This window comes from Prinia subflava, chromosome 15 (assembly GCF_021018805.1).
Source record: "Prinia subflava isolate CZ2003 ecotype Zambia chromosome 15, Cam_Psub_1.2, whole genome shotgun sequence".
NCBI classification, from domain to species: domain Eukaryota; kingdom Metazoa; phylum Chordata; class Aves; order Passeriformes; family Cisticolidae; genus Prinia; species Prinia subflava.
In genome coordinates, this window is record NC_086261.1 from 13,475,074 (window position 1) to 13,495,066 (window position 19,993).

At 39.8% G+C, this 19,993-nt stretch overlaps 1 protein-coding gene across 3 annotated transcripts in view; it reads left to right on the plus strand.

The window, feature by feature from the left end:
- MYZAP (myocardial zonula adherens protein) overlaps positions 1-19,993 on the plus strand; it is a 52,745-nt gene that overhangs the window by 24,086 nt on the left and 8,666 nt on the right. For 2 of the 3 annotated variants that reach the window (XR_010082393.1, XR_010082392.1), the window contains exons 8-13: positions 112-240; positions 2,015-2,100; positions 4,213-4,318; positions 14,538-14,621; positions 15,044-15,144; positions 16,165-19,772. Coding sequence is in view for 1 of the 3 variants with exons in the window: in XM_063412785.1 (XP_063268855.1) it covers positions 112-240; positions 2,015-2,100; positions 4,213-4,318; positions 14,538-14,621; positions 15,044-15,144 (506 nt within the window). In the remaining 2 variants the exon portion in view is untranslated. The remainder of the gene's footprint in view (positions 1-111; positions 241-2,014; positions 2,101-4,212; positions 4,319-14,537; positions 14,622-15,043; positions 15,145-16,164; positions 19,773-19,993) is intronic. The other variant, XM_063412785.1, reaches the window with a different exon arrangement.

Here is a 19,993-nt window from a genome sequence, read left to right on the forward strand (position 1 = left end):
AAAGCTTTGAGCTCTTTAACAGCTATTAGCCTGGCCCTATAGACAAAAACAAGAAATGTTCCTCATTAATCTATTAGATGCTAGTGTGACTGTAAATGTTCTTGTTTGTAGGAGGAAACAAACCGGCTTCTGAAGGCTATTGAAGAGGCAAATAAGAAGATGCAGATTACAGAAACAAGCATACAGGAGAAAGACCAGAGGATTGGTGAGCTGGACCGGCTGATTGAGTGCATGGAAGAGGTATGAGAGCTGATGGCTGCCCTGAGAGGGAATGCACGAGTGCATCGAGGAGATTTCACTTCTCATTGTTCTGCTGCTCAGTTCCGTGCTCAGCGACATACCATTGCTGTTTGCATCTTAGTTACTGTATTTATATCAGTACCTGGACTGCCATAGACACCCTGTGATGAGGAGTGGTTCTCTCTTCCTAGTGGTCCTTACAGGGCAGCACTTTTTTAGGAAATGAACCATTATTTTAAAGAGAGAATTTAAAAACCATTCAGTGTCCCTTCGGTGTGCAAGGTGTCCTAAGCCCAATCAAGTAATAATCATAAATGACCCAGAGTCTCTCAGAAATGTTGTGGTAGGTCCATAGAGTGCACACAGCTCTGTTTGGGGATGGTAAGAAGCTGATGGAGAACCTACAGGGTCAGGATTAAAGGAGGGCAGGGACAGGTGACATTAGAGTGGGGGCTACCCAGCCAGGAAGGCTGAAAGGATGACTGTGCCTTTACAGACAATGGGAGCAGCCTTTTGCTCACAATCTCTGGTCCTCTTGGGGAATTTCAACCACCCTGACACCATTTAGAGGGACAACACAGCAGGTCATAAGCAATCCAGGTTCCTGGAATGTGTTGATGATAACTTTCTTCTCCAGTTGAGAGAGGAACCAGTGAGGAGAGGTGCTGTTCTGGACCTTGTTCTCACCAACAGGGAGGAGCTGCTGGAGAATGTGAAGCTCAGGGGCAGCCTTGGTTCCAGTGACTATGAAATGGTCTTGGACGTACTTTGGCATTTCTCATTTCATTCAACAGCAGGCATCTCATTATCTTTAAAGATTCGTCCCTCACTATCTCAAATGCAGGAGCAGAGAGTGTTTTAGTCAGTGGAGGGAGTACAATCTTCTACTCTTTCTAATGAAGTGGGGTTTTTTTTCACCAATTTCACTTTATTGTAGTACATATTTAATATCAGTATCTACTGAGAAATACATTTTTATAAGCCAGTCTTGTTGGCTTGACTGGTTGGTCTAATGTGCATTGAGCCCCTTTCATCTAATGCTTGCAAATCCATTAGCATAATTAGTGATTACACTGAGAAACTACTCACTTAATATGCCCCTGTCTCCATTAACTTCATCTGGGCTTCAGCCTACAACTCTTAAGTATTATGCAGTGAGTGTAAGATTGCAGTACAGTTCACAAGTACAGATGAGTTCCTCCACATTAGTTCTTTAATCTGCTCTTATCTGGCTGATACTCACCCAATGAGACTGAATGCCTCTTAATAAATTCCCATCAAGGTGGATAACACACTTACACTTCTCTGTTAACTTGTTTGAGTCAGACCCCAAGTCCTCATAGATCTTCACAAGCACTGTCCTTCTGGGCATTTAAAATTAAACAGGAATACTCTGGGGGAAGAAAATGCAGCAATACCTTTTATCTCAGCCTTGATTTGGGAGATGTTTTTGGAGTGATAATTTGGACAGTTTGACATTTATGTAGTTAAAGATTTTGATGACTCATCTTTTTATTGAAAAAATTCAGTTTCAAGTACAGCCGTACATCTTCATATAGAAAATTGAAAACTAATCTTGTTTCCATGCATAGCTTGGAAACTGATTGTATTATTATGTATTCTGTCCTCCTTGTCTATAGGAAATGCATGAATTTTGTTTAATCAGTTTATGTTTTAATTTCACAAACGATGTTTTGACTTGCAATGAAATATGCTTTGTGAAGCCTTTACATTTTGATACATGGAGAACTGAAAGATAACTTTTCCTTCTTAGGAACGTCACCAGCTGAAAAAACAACTTGAATTAAATGAACTACAAATATCTGGAGCAAAATCTGAAAACAACTCTGACAGTGAAAGGTGAGATATGACTTGCCTGTGGAACTTCTACTATTGCCAGGAATTCAGGGGTTTCTTTGTTTTTGTAGACATCTGGATTTTGCCTGTTGTAACTTTAAAACTGCAGTCTAGTAGGGATTGTCCATTTGAATGTAGCTTTATGTACATGTAAAATATCAAGACAATTATTTTTTGCAACAATGACTACCTTCATGCATCTTTTCTGAAAAGCTGTTTGCAAATGTGCTGAGTCCATTGTAGATGGAACAAACTGTGACACATCTATGGCTTGCATTTTTCTTAAATCTGCAATCTCACATTCAGAAGAGTATGATCCTGACTTTGAATACTTTCACTATCTAAACTCAAAGGTTTATATAACACTGCTTGAGTGGGTAAAGATGAATTATACCCAAAGACTGAATAATAGTGCTTGATTACTACTTATGGTTCTGTGGCACCCAGAAATTCAGTGTTAAGGTTTTGGCCATCCTGCTGTTCTTTGGGAAGCATAAACATGAAAGGAAGTCCCTGCTGAGACCTTCTCAGAGCCTTGTATTGATCTGTGACCAGCTTCTCTGGTTTCAGGGTAAGAATGGCTTTTCACAGCAGCCTGTTAAAATAATAACTTCAAGGGAACAGATGTCGCTCGCATACAACGTAGAATATGGAGATGAAGGAGAACTGCTGTTTTCCTTTACCTCTGAATAACCCAGACTCTTCCCGCTTCAGTGAATCCTTTTCAGTGTGAAAAGTTACACTGCAGTAACAGGGTAAGGGCAGTGTTCAGGCAGGAATTTGTGCAAGGTAAGCAAGCTCACAGTTGCAATCTATGCCACGCAAGCAATGAATCTGTGTTCAGAGGATGCTGGTTTATTCTTAAGTTGTCTTTACCTGTCTGTACCTCATCAGACACTCGAGCTCCACCTCAAGGAAGGAGTCTGTTCCATTTCTCCCTTGCTGTCAATGCTTAAGATCCTGAATCTTCCAATGAGATACAAAAAATGTGCTACACTTGCAATCAAAATATAAATTAAAATTTTGTGAGACCTTAATACGAGTGAAAAACCTGCAGCAATGCTTTGTCAAAGTGCTGCAGTTACATTTCTGCAGAGTACTTAATTGTTAATAGAGACTCTTTTGGGGGGGAACAGCATACAATTCAGTCACTCACTGGAATCATGTCTTACAGTTTGCCATCTGCTGCTTTGTCTTAGAATGGTTTTTCTATTTGCAGCTTTAACAGTTTTTTTTTCTGCTGCACACAGACCAAGATGAAAAAAGCCTTTTTGTTTTTGATTCCCCTCCTCCCATTCTCAAATTCTGTCCAGTCCTGAACCCAGTAATACAGCAGTTTATTTTGTAAGCAAGCGATTGCTTTCTTTGACAAATTTTAAGAATTGGACATTCAGATAAAAATGGAGACTCCCATGGCCACAGAGACAAAATATTATGGAAAAGTTTCACTCGTGTTTCCTTGCATATTGTAAAGCTACTTTTCTGACAAGCTGCCAAACCAAGTTGTGGCAGGAGTTCTGTGGGAGTTCACTTTATGTATTAAACAGATTTGAAGAAACACAGAATCTATCTGAAGAGTTGTATGCACAAATTTAAACCATTCATAGCATTCCTGCTGACTGTTGAGGAGTTAATACTATTCCAGTTAGCATTCTGTTGCTGTTGGCAGCTCTGCCAAATTCTTGACTCAAGGCTCCCCTGCCTTGTAAGACAGCTTTGAAAGCAGACCTGCTTGGCTTTTGTTTAGCATACATTTCCAAAATACCTGCAGGTAGTAGAAAGTCAGGCTAAGTGTGTCTCTCTGAAGCTAAAGTTGTCTAAAAGCCTTTCACTAAAGGAAAACACATCTTGAGAGGAGTTTTGTCACATTGTTTAATTGTTGGCACTTCAGGCTCTGAGTAAGCACATCAGTATGCAAGACAAAGGTGAGATAACTTGGGTGGAGATGGCCACTTGGACTAAGAGCACATTAAAATGTACTTTGGACAGTTTGACATCTGTCAGTGCAATTTGACTTGCCTGTACTGATTTATGGTGGACCATGGGGGTTGTTCTCGTTCTGCTGATACTGCAGAGCTCCCCACTCACAGGCTTGACTCTTGCACGTTTCGCCAGGTCGCAGCACTTGGAGGAGGTGGCAGCCAGCCTGAGGGAGCGGATCAAGCATCTGGATGACATGGTCCACTGCCAGCAGAAGAAAGTCAAGCATATGGTTGAGGAGGTGAGATGTAGTGACACAGCTCAGGGTCTCTGGGGAGCACTGATTCGTTTAGTACATAATGCAAAGAGAACTGTGTTCTTTGTGCCTTATGCCACCTTTGTTACAGTGGAAGCTGAGTTAAGCATCTGGAGCCAGTGAAGCAGAAAGAGTAGATGAAAGCACTTTAATCCAGTGGCTGTGGGTTATATACTGTGATCTTTAGGCTGACACTAATTCTCGATCTCTTCATGGGTGTTCAGGAAATGTGACACAACTTCCTGCTCAATTTGAACCATTCAGAGGGTACCTCTGATACGATGCAGCCATTAACAGTCTGCTTCCTGTACAGAAGTGGAAGGCAAATCTGACCTTTATTGTTTTGTTCTTCTGGTTTTGGGAGATTTTGCTTGGGGGTTTTTTTGTTTATTTAATGTGATTCCTCATAGAAGTAGGTGAGCAAGCACAGTTTTTCACTGCTCATCTCTTCTTACCCTGGTCTGGGAACATCATCTTAGCTGCTGCCATTTGCTGTAAAATTTTAAGTGGAATTCTGCTGGATAGATGTTTTAGGTTACAGACTACCTATGTGTCAGGAAACTGTTCTGCAGTCAGAAGGCAAACATTTTTATGCAAACATGCATAATTGCAAACATTTCTGTTTCTCCAAGTGGAAAGAATGACATGGGAAATAGTTAAATTTAAATTGGAACTTTACAAAGCTGACTGACAGCTCTATTGGACGAGCCTCCTACTGCAGAGATGATGGGCATTCATGAGATACCTTTGATTTGTATCTGCACATCATACACTCAAGATAACAAATGTTTAGAAACCACTCAAGGCATTCTTTCTGCATTCACTATGTGCAACTACAGGATTTCTGACAAGGCATGGAGATGTTCCATTTTTACCATGTTTGTATTTATATGTATTTACAGATGCTTTGTTTTGTAAGACTCTGATGTAGTCCTTCTGTATGATGAGATGTGTGATACTAAGTGTCTTTTACACAGAGATTAAAGTTCTTCTGTTGTATCAGACATATCAAGTCTTGAGGTTTTGGTTTTAGTTTAGTTTGCCATTATCACTGTTTTTAAGCATCAAAGCTGGTCTAAAATTGAACTTACAGTCTTTGCAATGGTAATTTATTAAGGAAAATTTCTCCAGTCCAATAATCTAATCCATCTAATTAATGGATTATGGGAGCAATTATTTAATCTGTTTTGTATCTCTGTACACCAGACATTGTATGAAGAGTTTCTTCTGTCAGTTCTAAACAAAGGTTCTAAAGGATTTGTGATACATGGGGCACCCTGAATGAATGCAGTAATTAATACATGAGGATGGTGGCCTAGATTTTGCCCTTTATTACTAAATATATTTTAAACTTCTGGTTGTGACTTGACCTCTAGTGGGCTGCATTGGTATAACAAGTCCTTTCAGCTCCATGTTTTGTTTTGGAATAAAACCACATATAAGGCTTGAGCCAATGATTATGATTTCATTAATATTAGATTTAATGGGTGAGTTTAGCTTGCTAATTCCTTGTGATGTATCTCTATTGGTGCCTTCATATACACAGGAACCCCTTTAGACCATCTGGTTATCCTACTTAATGAGTGTTAGGTGACCAAGTCACTACTTCATTGTCAAACATGTCTGCTTCTATCTGCTGTCTGCCTGCATGCCTTTCAGATTCAGGTAAACCTCCATCAGTCTTGACTGCCACATAGCTGCAGGGTAGATATTTCTGCTCTCCCCTTTAGTCCCTGTGTGTTTTAATTTTTATTTTAATTCCGTTTCCTGGAAAACTTCATGAACACCTGTGTAGTTACATCTACATTTTCACTAGTGAGCCAGCTAAAGACTCCTGTACCAGAGGTTTGATCAGGTCAAGTGGTACCAAATACATTAAGCATTTAATGTTTGGGGCTTTGCTTCCTTGTTTTGTGCCATTTGTTGCTTATGTTTGTACTGTGTTTGAGAAAATATCTGTAATATAGTTGACATGCCCTGTTTTAAACTGGACTCTTAATTAAAGGCTTAAAAATAGCAGCTTTAATAATGTAGAGAAGAGTAGCTGTTCACTATGGGGCAAGAGAAAAAGCACTGCAGATATGGATGTCCTCAACTATCCAAGCATGTGGTGCTTCTCATGATTTTGTGCTTTTCTCTACATAACATTAGATAAGTATTTTTTCACTCATTTTAAGCAAACACTTTATAACTATGCCATAGAAGCTGAAAAATTAGCAACAAAACTATTGAAAAGCAATACTCTCTGAAGAGTCTGTTCTGAAGTTAGGTTAAAAACTAGTGAGCAGCAGCACTAAAAATATCTGCTGGAGTAAATAGGGAAGATTGCACTACTATTTAAGTCCCGGAAGACATGTTCATCAGGGTATATTTAAACACACATCCTCCCTACTCTAAATTTAACTGATTGCAGAATGTAATGGCAAGGAATATCAAGAAAAATGTAATGAAAACCTGCCCTGTTACTCATTATTGCAGTATTTTCATGGCTGGTATCTGTAAAATAACTTGCCATCTTAGGGTTTATGAGGGTATTATGATATTGATAACTTGCATTTAAATAATTAAGAAAGAATAACCAAATTATTCAAAAGCTAGAAATCTTGTTTTCTGAAACACTTAGCTTCTCTGTGGCAGCCAACAGAGTGAGAACAGGCTAACCTGGGAAACTCGTGAGAGAAAAGGAAGGAAAGTAAAGTCAGTAGTCGAAATTATCAGCAGTGCTTATGTTTGAAGCTGAAATAGAGCTACTGTCTGAGCTGCTGGGTGAGAAAGCCTGAACTTGTTTGACTGCAGGATGACCTTTGTTTAATATTAATCTTTGTATATTGGACACAGATCTAAAGTATAAATAAGTAGGAGGTTTACTCTTCCAGCGTAAATCACAGCGAATTTATGCTGTTACCATCTCCAGAGACATTGGAGAAATGAGCATGACTTCAAAGGGATGCTGGACCAACAAGACACACTGCTTCAAACTCATATGGAGAACTGTCAAATCTGGACAAGTACTGAGATGAATCTCGTGGCTGAACAAAATCACAAACAGATAGCTCTTAAGCCTTTTTTGGGAAAGATGATGGATTGTTTGCAAGTGACAGATGCAGGGTATTCTGTAAAGAGCAGCAAGCAGCCAGGAGGAAGTGAAGGAGAAACTTTGTAGTGGAGTTCTGTGATGCAGCAGGCAACTCTAACACCTCTGGTGCTATTTTGCTGGCATTTAAAAATGTGTTAGGAGGTGGTGGTCAGTCCTAACTTAGGCATGAAAGGGGATGCTGGCAGAGACACACCAAATGTAGGAGGCCATGGAGGTGAAGTGTATTAACACCTTCCTCTTCATAGATCTCATCACGCTGGTTCTGAATGCAATGGTTATGTGATCTAGGGAACTGAGCCCAGGCAGAGGAGGACACTCACAATCCAGTGTGCTTATACTCCTTAGCAAAACCATAATTTGCTTCTAATGTTTTTCCTCTGAAAATAAATCCTTCCATCTCAGGCATTAATGGAACCTTCTTCAACTTGTTCCGGTCAAACCAGTCATAAATTAAATAGAAGCACATAAAATAACCTTCAGAAGAAAAATAAATGGAAGAAATCAAATGGAAGTTTTCTGGAGGTGGTGACCTTCAACATCTCTGTGTGTTAGTTCTCATGCACACACATTTTTCATCCTCATAGGGTTTCTTTTCCGTGAGAGCAAAAATTACTGCTCATTAGTGCACCAGCTATCCTGCATACTCTTAAAGCCTCAGGTTCTCATTAGAGTGAGATTGCAGATGATTTACAGCTGACAGATTTATCCCTGTGTTGAACATGTTTGTTAAACAAATCTATTTGTTCACAGCTTAGTGTAGTGCATTTTAAATGCAGTGCTGGCAGTTAAAAGTGCAGGACTTGCATTTGGCAGGTGTTTAAGAACCCAGCCCACTTCTCATCCTATTTGTACATCACAGGCTTTCAGAAAACGAGTGAGGAGAGACAGATGGCCAGAGTGGGTCACGCAAGGCTCAGATTTTTTAGCCCTTGCCTTTGTAGCTATCTTACAGTATGGCTGGGCAGAGAGAGACTTGCAAAGGCAATTCAGGAAAAAGACAGTTTGATGAGAGGAATTTGCAGGGGACTCACAGATGAAAGGCAGAGGCACACAGACTTCAGGCCCTTCCACTCAGGAGTTTCCCCTGCAGAGATGGGAATGGGCAGGCAGATGCAGGCACAGAGGCACCCCAGGAAGGCATGGGAAGCTGCTACCACACTGTTCTTCCCTTCAGGGCTGAAATTGCTCTTGTTCTGTGAGAGGGGTAAAAGCTTCTCTTCTAAGTATCTGTCTGATGGGTCAGCCACTTCATCCTATCGCTGCCACTGTAGGAAACGAGACTTTCATTTAAGATAAATGAAATACAAAATATAGATTTTTATTTAGCAAAATAATTATTTTGTGGCTTGATCTCAATTTCAAACCTGGAGAGATTTAAGAGAGGTTTACTTTTGAGATTTATGTGATTCACTTTGAAATGGATTGCAATTTTATTGCACAGTAAGCTTATTTTATATGTAATGTTGTTTCATTGATGAGAAGCAGGAGAGGGAAGGAAATCAGCATATCAGCATTTATCTTTTGTAAGCAAGGCAAGGGGGGTGATGCAGATAGAGGAAACCATTCTGAAGGGGTCTGAAGAAAAAAGGATATTTGATTTCATGCCAAGAAATTATCTACAGAACTCAGATTTCATGTGAAATTCCCCTAACTACTGAATTGAACTGTCTCTAGGTCATGGCCCATGAGCTGTTCTCCAGCTTTAGTCCCAGATTCGTTGGATAATAAATGGTGACCAGACACCAGGGAGGAGCTGTCTCCTGTTCTGTTGGGGAAGACACGTGCATGAAAGGACAAAGTGCTAATGAGCAAATGATATCCCAAATACAGAAGATACTTTGTATTGCACAAATGGGGTATAAAAAGAAGACTATTTTGCAAAAAAGACTTAAACATCTGAAAACATCTGTGTCAAGACAGTCCAACTCAGATATATAGTGGAATTTACCTCTTTTAGTATGGGAGAACAGTTTCAAGGTCAAGTAAAAGAAGCCACACAGAAGTACAGAGGAGAAGATGGAATTACCAACAACAGATGCCAAACTTTTAATAACCAAAATCTGCATTGCATAGTACCTATCATGAAAATGAAATAACAACAAAAATGCTGAACAAGAAATGCAGAAAGAGAAACCCACCTTGGAAGCTTGGAGGAAGAAGATAAAGGACAAAACATGAATAACTTGCCACACCCTCCTCCCCTCTCCCCAGTACAAGTGTTTGACATTCCTCAGTGGACTTGAGCAAGCAGTACATTGCTTATCTGCTGGCAGAAGTAGAATCACTGCCCATGTTTGGTGAGAGGGTTTAAATATGCATAACATCAGCACTTTCAGCTGGGAATTGCCAGGCCAAGTCATTAATTAGAAATTTGCCCATTGCTAAGGCAGTGCTTAACGAGGTGGGTTGATGTGCAGACAATGAGCCAATGTCTGTAACTCGTTAGGACTTGTCAGGCCCTGCTTTAGCAATACATGGACACCAACCACTGGATAGTGTGTTCATAGAGCTCATCCATTTAGGGAGGTCTCTACGCTGGTGCATTAACCTAAATCAGTCAGTCGTTACTTTTTCTGTAAACACAATGTGAGTTAGAAAATACAAAAAGTATGGATAAGTTGCTTACATGATTTAAGCAGAACTAAAAGGCAAAAGTGCTTATTCCTATTCCTGGTATTATGCTCCCTGAAAAGTTTCAAAACTCTTGTCTAGCCTCTCATAAATACCAGTTCAGGTCCAGTGAAATACAAGACTGAAGAAAATCCTGTTCTCCCTGTACAGCAATTACTTCTGAGAACTCAGGCTGATGTTGCAATGTCTTGTCTGTCCTGTTTTGTGCATGCTGTGTAGCATCTGTTTGTCCTGTGTAGTCATACCCATTTCTGACCAGTTTGTTCATGTTTCTGTATCAATGTAACTGATGCCCAGTCCATTAATGGTAGATGAATAAGGAAAATATAAGTATACTTGAAGAATACGATACTTAAATATATTAAAGCAATGTTCTGGTAAATATTTTAAACTAATGGATAATACTGTTAAGTGGCAAATGGTGACTGAGTTTACCTAATAGCTGGATCTGTTCCAATCCAGGAGATCACTGTATAGTTTATTGCCTCCAAATCTGTGTCTGAGTTACACAGAAGAAAATAAAGTTTCCTATTTCAGGCTTTCTTTGTAAAGGCTCTACATTTAAATACAATTTTAGTTTTCTTTCGGGATGCTTTTTCCTTCTGCTTTAATAGCTGTGTAATTCTGTTGACTTTTCATTCTAATACCATTAGTCACATATCCAACATTTCTTTAGAGACTCTTCCTTTTGGGTCTTGCAATTCTCCCATTCTTCTCTTGACTGTTCTTCTTAGGTATTCTGGCCATGAGATCAGTTTAATGCTGTTGACTCTTGCATCTCATTTTCCATCTTAGGGGAGCAAAGTTTAGTTGCTTAGTGGTGCAGGAGAAAGTCAGAGGTGCAGCTCCTCCTAGAGAGTATTTACACCGGCCACTCAAGTACTGTGACAATTGTTTGGCATTTGGAGAATCTATAAGGTGCAGCAGTGAGAAAGACAGAGATCTTCATTGATGGGATGGACAAGAAGAATTGAATTTTCTGGGAGATGCAGCAAGAGAAAGTGACAATCTGGAGATTGAGGCAGTTGGAGAAATGACCTCAAGGTTTCAGAAGGAGGCAAAAGCATAGAGGTGGTAACAGCAGTAGGGCGGAAACGAGGATGAGAGATCTTAAAAAGAAGTGTGTGACCATATTAATCCTGAGTCAGTGGATAAATTCAGGATGATTCACATTCCGTGTTGGACCTTACGTGCTGATTCAGATCATTAGAAATTGCAGTGGGTATGTGAAATGCAAGCTGCACACCCAGCACCACTGGCAGGGAACTTCAGGGGTCGTGCCAGAATGGGGAGAGATTAGGTGTCCTTTCTGTGCCTGGCAGGGAAATGCCAGCGATTGAGGTGGGGTGGCTGAAGGGCTGAGAGCAAGGGCTGCCCCTCAGTTGCTGGCACACCAGATAAATTACAGACTGGAGCTTGGGCCTTGTAGCTTTTCTCTTCCCAGCTTTGGAATAGTCAGATGCCTCCCAGCTGGAGAAGGGAAAGCAGGAATGATGGATACAGTGGCTTGGGGGGGTAAGAGAGTGGTAGGAAGAAGGGTGACTGTGTGGCCCAGGGTTGCTAAAGCCACATTATTTACTGTTAGCAGAACTGTTTTGAAAGGAATGAGTGGGTCACCAATATAACTGATATTTGTAAGTAGGTTGCCAGTTTTGTTTGAGTGCTTAATGTAGATATGGAGTTTATAGAAACACAGGGAGAAATGTGGAGTCTTAATAATGTAAGTCAAGTCAAGAATTAAGTGCTAGGGAAAGTCTGTCTGGACATTTCTGGAGAAGGTTGGAAGAGAGAGCCTGAAGGATTTACCTGAATAGCACTTGCAGAAAATTATGAAGAAATCTGAAAGGGTAGTTGTGCAGAAGCCAGGTTTGGGATCAAGTTGCTGAGTTCAGTGGGCAGAAATTCTGAGGTCTGCAGACACAGCAGCGATTATAGGCCGTGGGCATTGACCAAAGAAAACACAGGAACACCTTGATGATAATTTTATCCTGGAGTCAGTCCAAAAATTACTTGGATACAGGAGTCAGTCCATGGAATTTGAGAGTCTTTGGCTTGCACTGATTTGTTTCTGACCATTTCGGCCAGACTGTTCTGGCCACCACTCAGGCCTGGGGTGGAGTATTGTGTTTGACTCATCTTGCTTCTCCTCTTCTCCTCCTTACCTTGTATTAAACCCAAAGTCAAAATCTATTGCTCTGTCACCTGCTACTTGTTCTCTTGCTTTATGCAGCTTCCAGAAACAAAGAAACTCTCAAGATGTGGATTTGTGGGGTTTTAAAATTTAATATAGTAATATATTAATATAATATAGTAATATATTAATATAATGTCTTAGAATTATTTCTGGTTTTCCTAGTTTCCTATGTCATACCCTCTCAAGGATCAAATCAGGTTTTTCATTCCTGGTGTTAATGGCATAAGATGATGTGTACTCAAGTCCTTATTCAGTAAATAAACTCACTTTTATAGTAAATTACTGTGCTGGGATGTGTCATCTGTGTCAGCCCTTCGACTGCAGCAGCTGCTGAGGCAGCTCTTGGCCATGTGTTGAGGGTGCAGCATTCCTGCTCCATACACAATTCCCAGCCTGATCATTCTGTAGCCTGCATGGTCTAACCACTCCATTCTCTCTGACTGCTAGACTGAGGCACAGAGCTTGTGATGATATACTAACATATTCTCTGCAGAGAAGAAGGCAGGTATTAAAAATCTGGTGTAATTATGGGGCAAGGGCATGGTTTTAATGGGCTCTGACTGGGACTATGTAAACATGTTACAAAGAGGCTGGAGGTACTGTTGTGGATGCCTCAGTCTGCTGCTCCCTAGAGCATCCTCACCAAAATACAAAATACAAAATATCTTTCTGGAGTTCTGTTCTGTGCTTGGGAAGGGGAGGAAGCTGTTTGTCAGTGTCTTCCTTTTTGTATTCTCTTAAGGTATCCATGCTCATCTTCACCTTTAGAATATTCTAATTAACTCAAAAACATCAGGGAGGTTCTTTCTCTTTCTCTACCCAATATGAAAAATAAGCAGAACTTTAATTTTAACTTACACAAAATCTATTTGTACATGATACTTGGTGAACATAATTGTTACTCTCAATTTATTTCACGTCTTAGGATCTTCCCATTATAGAATGAATATCAGTTAAGGTAAATGCCTGTGAAACACTAGAATTTGGTGTTGCTTTTGGATGACAGATAATTTGATCACTTATTTGGAAACAGAAATATTTTGTGTTTGATGTAAAAACCAGCCTAGGCAGCAGATGGAGTTGATTATTTTCAATAACAAGCAAGAATGGCTGTGTGTCAGTGTGATCACACAGCTGTGCTTGGCTTTGGGCTTCTTTGTGTGGCACTGATTATTGGTGTTAGTATTATTTCTTTATATGCATAGTAGGAGAACAGAATATTAATAGAAAAGATCCAATTGAAAGTCCTTTGAGAACAGTTTATATTTTCTAAAGTGGAGTTTATTGGCAAGACTGAAGCTATAGAACCAGGGAAGACATAACTGACTTAATTCAGTCATACTACTCAACAAAGTTGTAATTAAATATTAAGATCAAGCTACGCTCTAAGATTTTCTGAAAATGCTACAAGCTTTGTGTTTCTGTGAGTTGAAAACTGAAATGATAATGGCTTTAGATGACGTGGGTAGCTTTTACATGGACTTTAAAAGAGGAATAAAAGGAAATACCTGATTCTGAGAAAGATGGATGATGATAGCACTCCTGTATTCTGTAACTGCTCAGCTGCAAACACTGTAAGGTGTTTATGTTTTAGCTTTTCCAAATAATAACTGATCATTGTGTCAGTGACATGTGATATCTGAAAGTCATGCAGACTAAATTAAAGTTCAGTTGGTGTTATAACTTTTCATTTTTTGGTTCAATATGTGTATTTGTTTTGCTTCATTTTTTTCAGTTCTGTATGTTTTTGTTTAAATATTTTATAATTTCTAGCAGTAAATTTTTGGGAGGGTGGTAGTACTGCTGTTGTTTTCTTTGTTGTGCCTTGAGTATTTTATCTTTCTCTTTTACCAGGATGGGAATATTTCTGTTAATCACTGTTTCCAGATACGCTGAAAAATTTTACACTGGTGGTTTTGGAGGGGAAGTTAGTGTTTGTTCACAGCTTTGATTTCAGAATACAGAGTTAAAAAGTGACTGGTGAGAATGGATGGAAAATTTGACTGAAGTATTCAGAAATGGTCATTCTTGCTATGACTGCCAGAAAAAAATCAAATTGTTCTGAGTGTTCCTTGATTTCAGTTTAGCTGTTCTGCAAAATGAATTCACTTTAGTAAAAGTCCACTAAATTTGGTGGCTAATCCAGGGATTAAATCAGTTTGTGAATACTTACAGGTATTCAGTTGTTTCTGAACAATAATATTAAACATGTTTTCTTCCTGTGATACCTAGACTGTTTTCTTTCTTTTCCCATCAGACTAAATGTTTGTTTTTCTTCATAGATTGAAATGCTAAGGAAGAAAGTAAAAGAAAAGGAATTATTTATAATACAGCTTTTAGACAAAATCTCTTTCTTAGAATGTGAGGTAAGGCATTACCTTTTAAGTTTACATTATTGTGATTATTTTATAGAATCAAATTAAATCTGAACCAATGTCACCCAATGCTATTTGGATGTATAATTACTATACATATTTGCTGTTCTTCAAATGGAAATTAAACTTATGACACCAGTCATACAGTCAGGAATGTAGGAAATAAAGTCTTGATATTCACACTAAGTTTCTTAACTTAAAATTTTATAATGGTTTTATAATGACTTAAACCAGAAGCTTCTGAATAAAACTGTTGGTTTAATTAATATTCTTTCCAGAATTAAGAATTCCTTTATTTTCTCAAGACATACTTCTATACTGTTTCTTGTAGGGAGAGGGCAATGTGTAATTTTATTTCCTTGTTTAATTACCATAAATAAAATAAACTTGTGATGAAAATTACTGTTTCCCAGAATAAAGAATTACAAGATAAACTGGACTACTTAATGGAAAACCAACCAAAGACCAATATAGAAACCAGAGATACTGGTGTAGAATGTGATCTTCCATACAGGTATTTACTTTTTCTGCTTGTTTGTAGCAAAGTTCCTCATAATGTCCCTTATCAGTGCTGTGTTAGTAATTCATTTTGTTAATAAACTGTGTAAGTGGATTGTGGAGTTTAAAAGAGCACCCCACTCCTAGGTGCAGTGGTTTACTTCAGTGGTTTATGGTTTAGGATTTATACTTTTCTTAAAGATGCAAACATACAGCAAACTTTTGGGGAGTAGTTATTGCCAATAATGCAATTTAAGTTGAGAAGTCAGAGAGGGGATTGTGAGGTTGGGAAGTTCTGGTGGAGGGTGGCTGCTGGCAGCGCAGCACACACGGGACAGCTCTGCCCAAGGATGCTCAGCTTCGGGCACTCGTCACCCTCTGTGCCCAGAGCTGTGAGCAGGAGCCCTGCAGAGCAGGAAACACCAACAGGGCAGGGCTGCAGTGACCCTGGAGAGCTCCTGGCCCAGGGTGGAGGACTGCCAGGTAAACAGGGCCGTGACATTGCCCTGTCTGCACCGGAACGCTGCTGCTGCTCTGTGGTCCCAGTGCCTCTGGAGCCTGGCTTTGGCAAGCTCAGCTGTGGTCCCAGTGCCTCTGGAGCCTGGCTTTGGGAAGCTCAGCTGTGGTCCCAGTGCCTCTGGAGCCTGGCTTTGGGAAGCTCAGGTATGGTCCCAGTGCCTCTGGAGCCTGGCTTTGGGAAGCTCAGGTATGGTCCCAGTGCCTCTGGAGCCTGGCTTTGGGAAGCTCAGGTATGGTCCCAGTGCCTCTGGAGCCTGGCTTTGGGAAGCTCAGGTATGGTCCCAGTGCCTCTGGAGCCTGGCTTTGGGCAGCCTGTAAATGTGTCAGTATCTGCCACAGTTTTCATCAAATATTCTTTGTGGCATTATAGAAAAGAAATATGGAACATACCAAATGCACTGATAAGATTAATTTTAGCCTGTCCATACCAACACAAGTTTGTTCCCATGGCATTTCAAGCCCAGCTGTGTGATACTCTGACCTTAACTCTGTGAGCTTTCTCTTGTCTCCTGAACAGCACAAGCACTGAGAGCAGATCTCCTGAAAGCCTGCGGCCAGTGAGGACGTACACCCCGTTCAAGAGAGTGCTGGAGTTCAGCACCAAGAGCAGTACATCCTGAGCATTCACCTCATCCAGCTTGCTAAATACAAACAGATCTCTTGCGCCTTTGCAGCTTGGTTAGATAAATTTTATCAGTTCATAGAGAAGAGCAGCAGCATGGACTCTTGCTAGATTTATCCTGAAAGCAGCTCTTTAGTAACTTTATCCCTGAAGTTACTAGTGATGTTAATGTGAGAGGATAGGGAAGCAGCAGGCTGAGTGAGGCAGCAGTCAGGCAGTACTGCCTCTTTAGAAGCTGCCTAGTGCAATGTGTCATTTCAAATGCCTATATGAAGGACTTGTATAGCTGTACAGTTGGTTTTTTCCCTCAGTTGTGTTGTAATTCTGTTTGTGTAATGAAGCTGTAATATTGTGTTGTCAGTACTACTGGAGCAGTACCTGAAGTTGTGCTGGCAGAGGGAATTCGTGTGGAAGTTCTGAATCTGCCCAGACTGAGGGTGGCTCACACCTGTCCCAGAGACCTGGTACAGCTGAGGGCTGTCTTCACCTGGGAGCAGCTCTTCTGTACCCAGCACTCTTTGTCTGGGAGGGAGAGATGAACTGGGCTGTCTAAAACCATTCCCTCAACACAGGGCAGATGAATATTGTGTTTGCTGCTCAAAACAGTAAGGGATAGAGCAGATTATGATGGAATTTGCTTTGTTGGACTGAGGCACTGGTTTGCACTTCCTCAGTCATGGAACAGAGTGACCATGGGTGACACATTCAGTAGTAATTGTGTAGGAAAATCCCTGATGCTTTGTTTATTTACTTTTCCATTTGAGGAAGGAGTTTCATTAAACAAAAGTTTGCCTACTGCAACCTGCAGCAGTCCTTACAATTCCAACAGCAACAGCAATCCTGATTCAGGATTTGGGGGATTGAGTACTATTTGTTTGTCCAAAGCACTTAAAATCTTGTCTTTGGCTCTAAAGTAGGAACAGGAATGACTGTACCTAGTACTGAACTAATTTAAATATATATATATAGGGTATTACTTACATCTTGTTTTGATCTTCCACTCTTAGTGAATTTAAAATGAATTAGGGATATTTTATTTTAATTCTGTTAACATGAATGAAGGACCTTGTTTTTTTTAAACTACAGTACCTGTAACAGAAAACAAACAACTTCGGTTCCGTATGATCAATATTATTCTTGCATGCAGTGTCAATCCCAGGTGTTCACCTTGCCACAAAGCTTCCCAAAGGGATTGCTTTGATCTCCAGCCTAATGCAATTCAGTCCTGTCTATTCAAATCAAGTACACCTACTAAAGTTGTATTTCAAGTGATAATGTTGATCTCATACTGAACAAGAAGATGAGTAATAACTCTGATTTCAGGGATAAGCTTTGTACCTGTGAAATCTTATCTCCATCTAGTGGCTGATAACAGCAAATATTTGGACAGTATCTGTTTTTGAAGAGAAAGACACTGAAAACTAATCCAAACAGGTACATAATGTCCATTAGGGATTCAACTTTAGGTCTTACAGAATGTCCTTTAGCATTTCTGTGCCCAAAGAGTCCCTCTGTAATTCAGGACTTGAATTCTGAACCATAGTTTGTGAAAATTACTTTCAAACTTAAAATGAGTAGATGAAGGTGGTATTTTTAGATAAATGGAAATGTAGGTTGTTGTACAAGACATTAACTGGCAAGTTTAAAAAAGTGAAAATCCTTTACCCCTCTGATTTTGGCCAGAATTCAGAAAACCTGATGACTGTGAGGTGCTCAGTGAACGGTAATAGGGGCCAGGAAGTATCAAAATGCTGTTTTGACACAGACTCAAAGGAAGTTCACTCTACTTTCAATATACTCCTGAGGATCTTCTGAAAATGCTGCAAGCTGGTTTTTAACTCTGAGACTTGCAACATTATGATAATCTGCTCAAGACTTTACCAGGAATGCAGCAAGGCCTTAAGTTTTTACTGTAAAGGTGTTCTGTGTAAATTTTGTCTTGACTGATGAAATGCGGTATTTTTTTGTAAACCAAATAAGGACTGAAGTCGAAGCTGTATTTTAAGAGCATTTTGACATGCAGTGAGCTGGATGACCATCACTTGATTGGACTACTGCTCCAAATGTGGTAACTGTGAAGAACAGGAGAGGAACTGTATTTATATCATTGTGTTACATGAAAATGTAGAGCTTTCCAGTCAAATGAGCAGTAATGTAAATTAGCATAGATAATAACAAAACCTGACTGAAAAGACTGTAACACTTCTGTATAAATTTTCTCAATTTGAGACTGAGTTAATTAGTACTATCACATTAAAAATTAGTAGAATTTCTGTAAACAGCAATAAAAGCCATATAGGAAGGGCCCATAAAGTACACTAAATGTAAGTCAATTGTATGACTGCATTTGTACCATGATAAGTATTCCTTTGTGATTTATTCCAGATACTCTGGAAAGTATTTTGGGATACACTTTTCATATATGCTGTACAAATAATGTATTACATTGTATGCTTTTAATACATCCGGTATGCAGGACGTGAAAAGGATAAATTGCAATAAACACTCTATTTAAACTTGTTGTTCTGTTGTGTCAACAATCTTTTAGAGATAAACCTACCTTAAAACATTGCAGACTGTTACTGTTCACAACCTTGTTTGTTCCAAGCACGTGGGAATGGAAAGCGGCTCCCGCGGAGCCTCGATGTTCTCGTCGGTGTTTCCCTTGGCAGACGGGCTCTTGAGAACAGGAAGGCACTCCCTGGCTGAAGACTTTCTCAAAGCCAAGTCACAAAAGCAGATGAAATAAAAAACTATTGACTTGCACAGGATAAACAAAAACCGGGCAGCGTAGCTCTTGGAAAAAACCAACAACTTCAGATCCTCCAGATAACATCTGAATCCATCTGGGATGACGTTCTCCAGTCTTCAGCAGGATGGGACTGGGATGGCTCTGGCCCATCTTTATTTACAGTTTATATCCACTTACGGATAATACAGATTTATTTTTAAGGCTATAAAAATAAAGCAGTCTATGTGTCAACTAAAGAAGAGGTTGTGCAAACATGACAATCACAGTGTCACAGGTTTGTAATGCTCAGAGGAAGAATGTCATGTTTTTAACTCAAACAATGCTTCCCTATTTATGTGTATTCAGCTCAGATTGCCAACAAGCCCTGATAAAATCTTGTTGAGATTGGCAGTGCCTGGTGCTGAACCCACAACAGGGGATTCCTGGGAGCTGGATACCAGTGCTTTTGAGAGCTCTAAATACCTGACATCTGAAAACTTCTGCATATGGACAGATGAGAAGTAAGTTCTGTGTGCAGAAGTCTGTAATTCTGCACAGGAAATCCCTGCTCCACAGAACGGAGATGTACATGCTGAGAGTTTCATTCCACTTATATTTTACTTCATTCTTGTTCAGCCCCTGGGGCTATTTCCATGTGTAAAAGAAGAAAAGTGCATGAGAGACCTGAATTAAGGCCCTTCCAGCCTTACCTGAAGCACAACATGGAAGGAACACAAGAGAATAAGGACACAGGAGCCATTTACAACTCAAGGTATGTGAATATTTTCAAAGGAAAAAGGGACTTGGAGATTTAAAGAGAAAATACACAGAAGTGAACATCAGTGGGGTTACAATATTCTGTAAAGGCATGTGGTATGTAGGCAATGCAATGATCTGATGGCTGCTTCCCAGTATGTTGATAGGTATAAATATATACAAATTTGCTTTTAAAGTGTTCAGGGCTTTTTTTTTTTTTTTTTTTTTTTTTTTTTT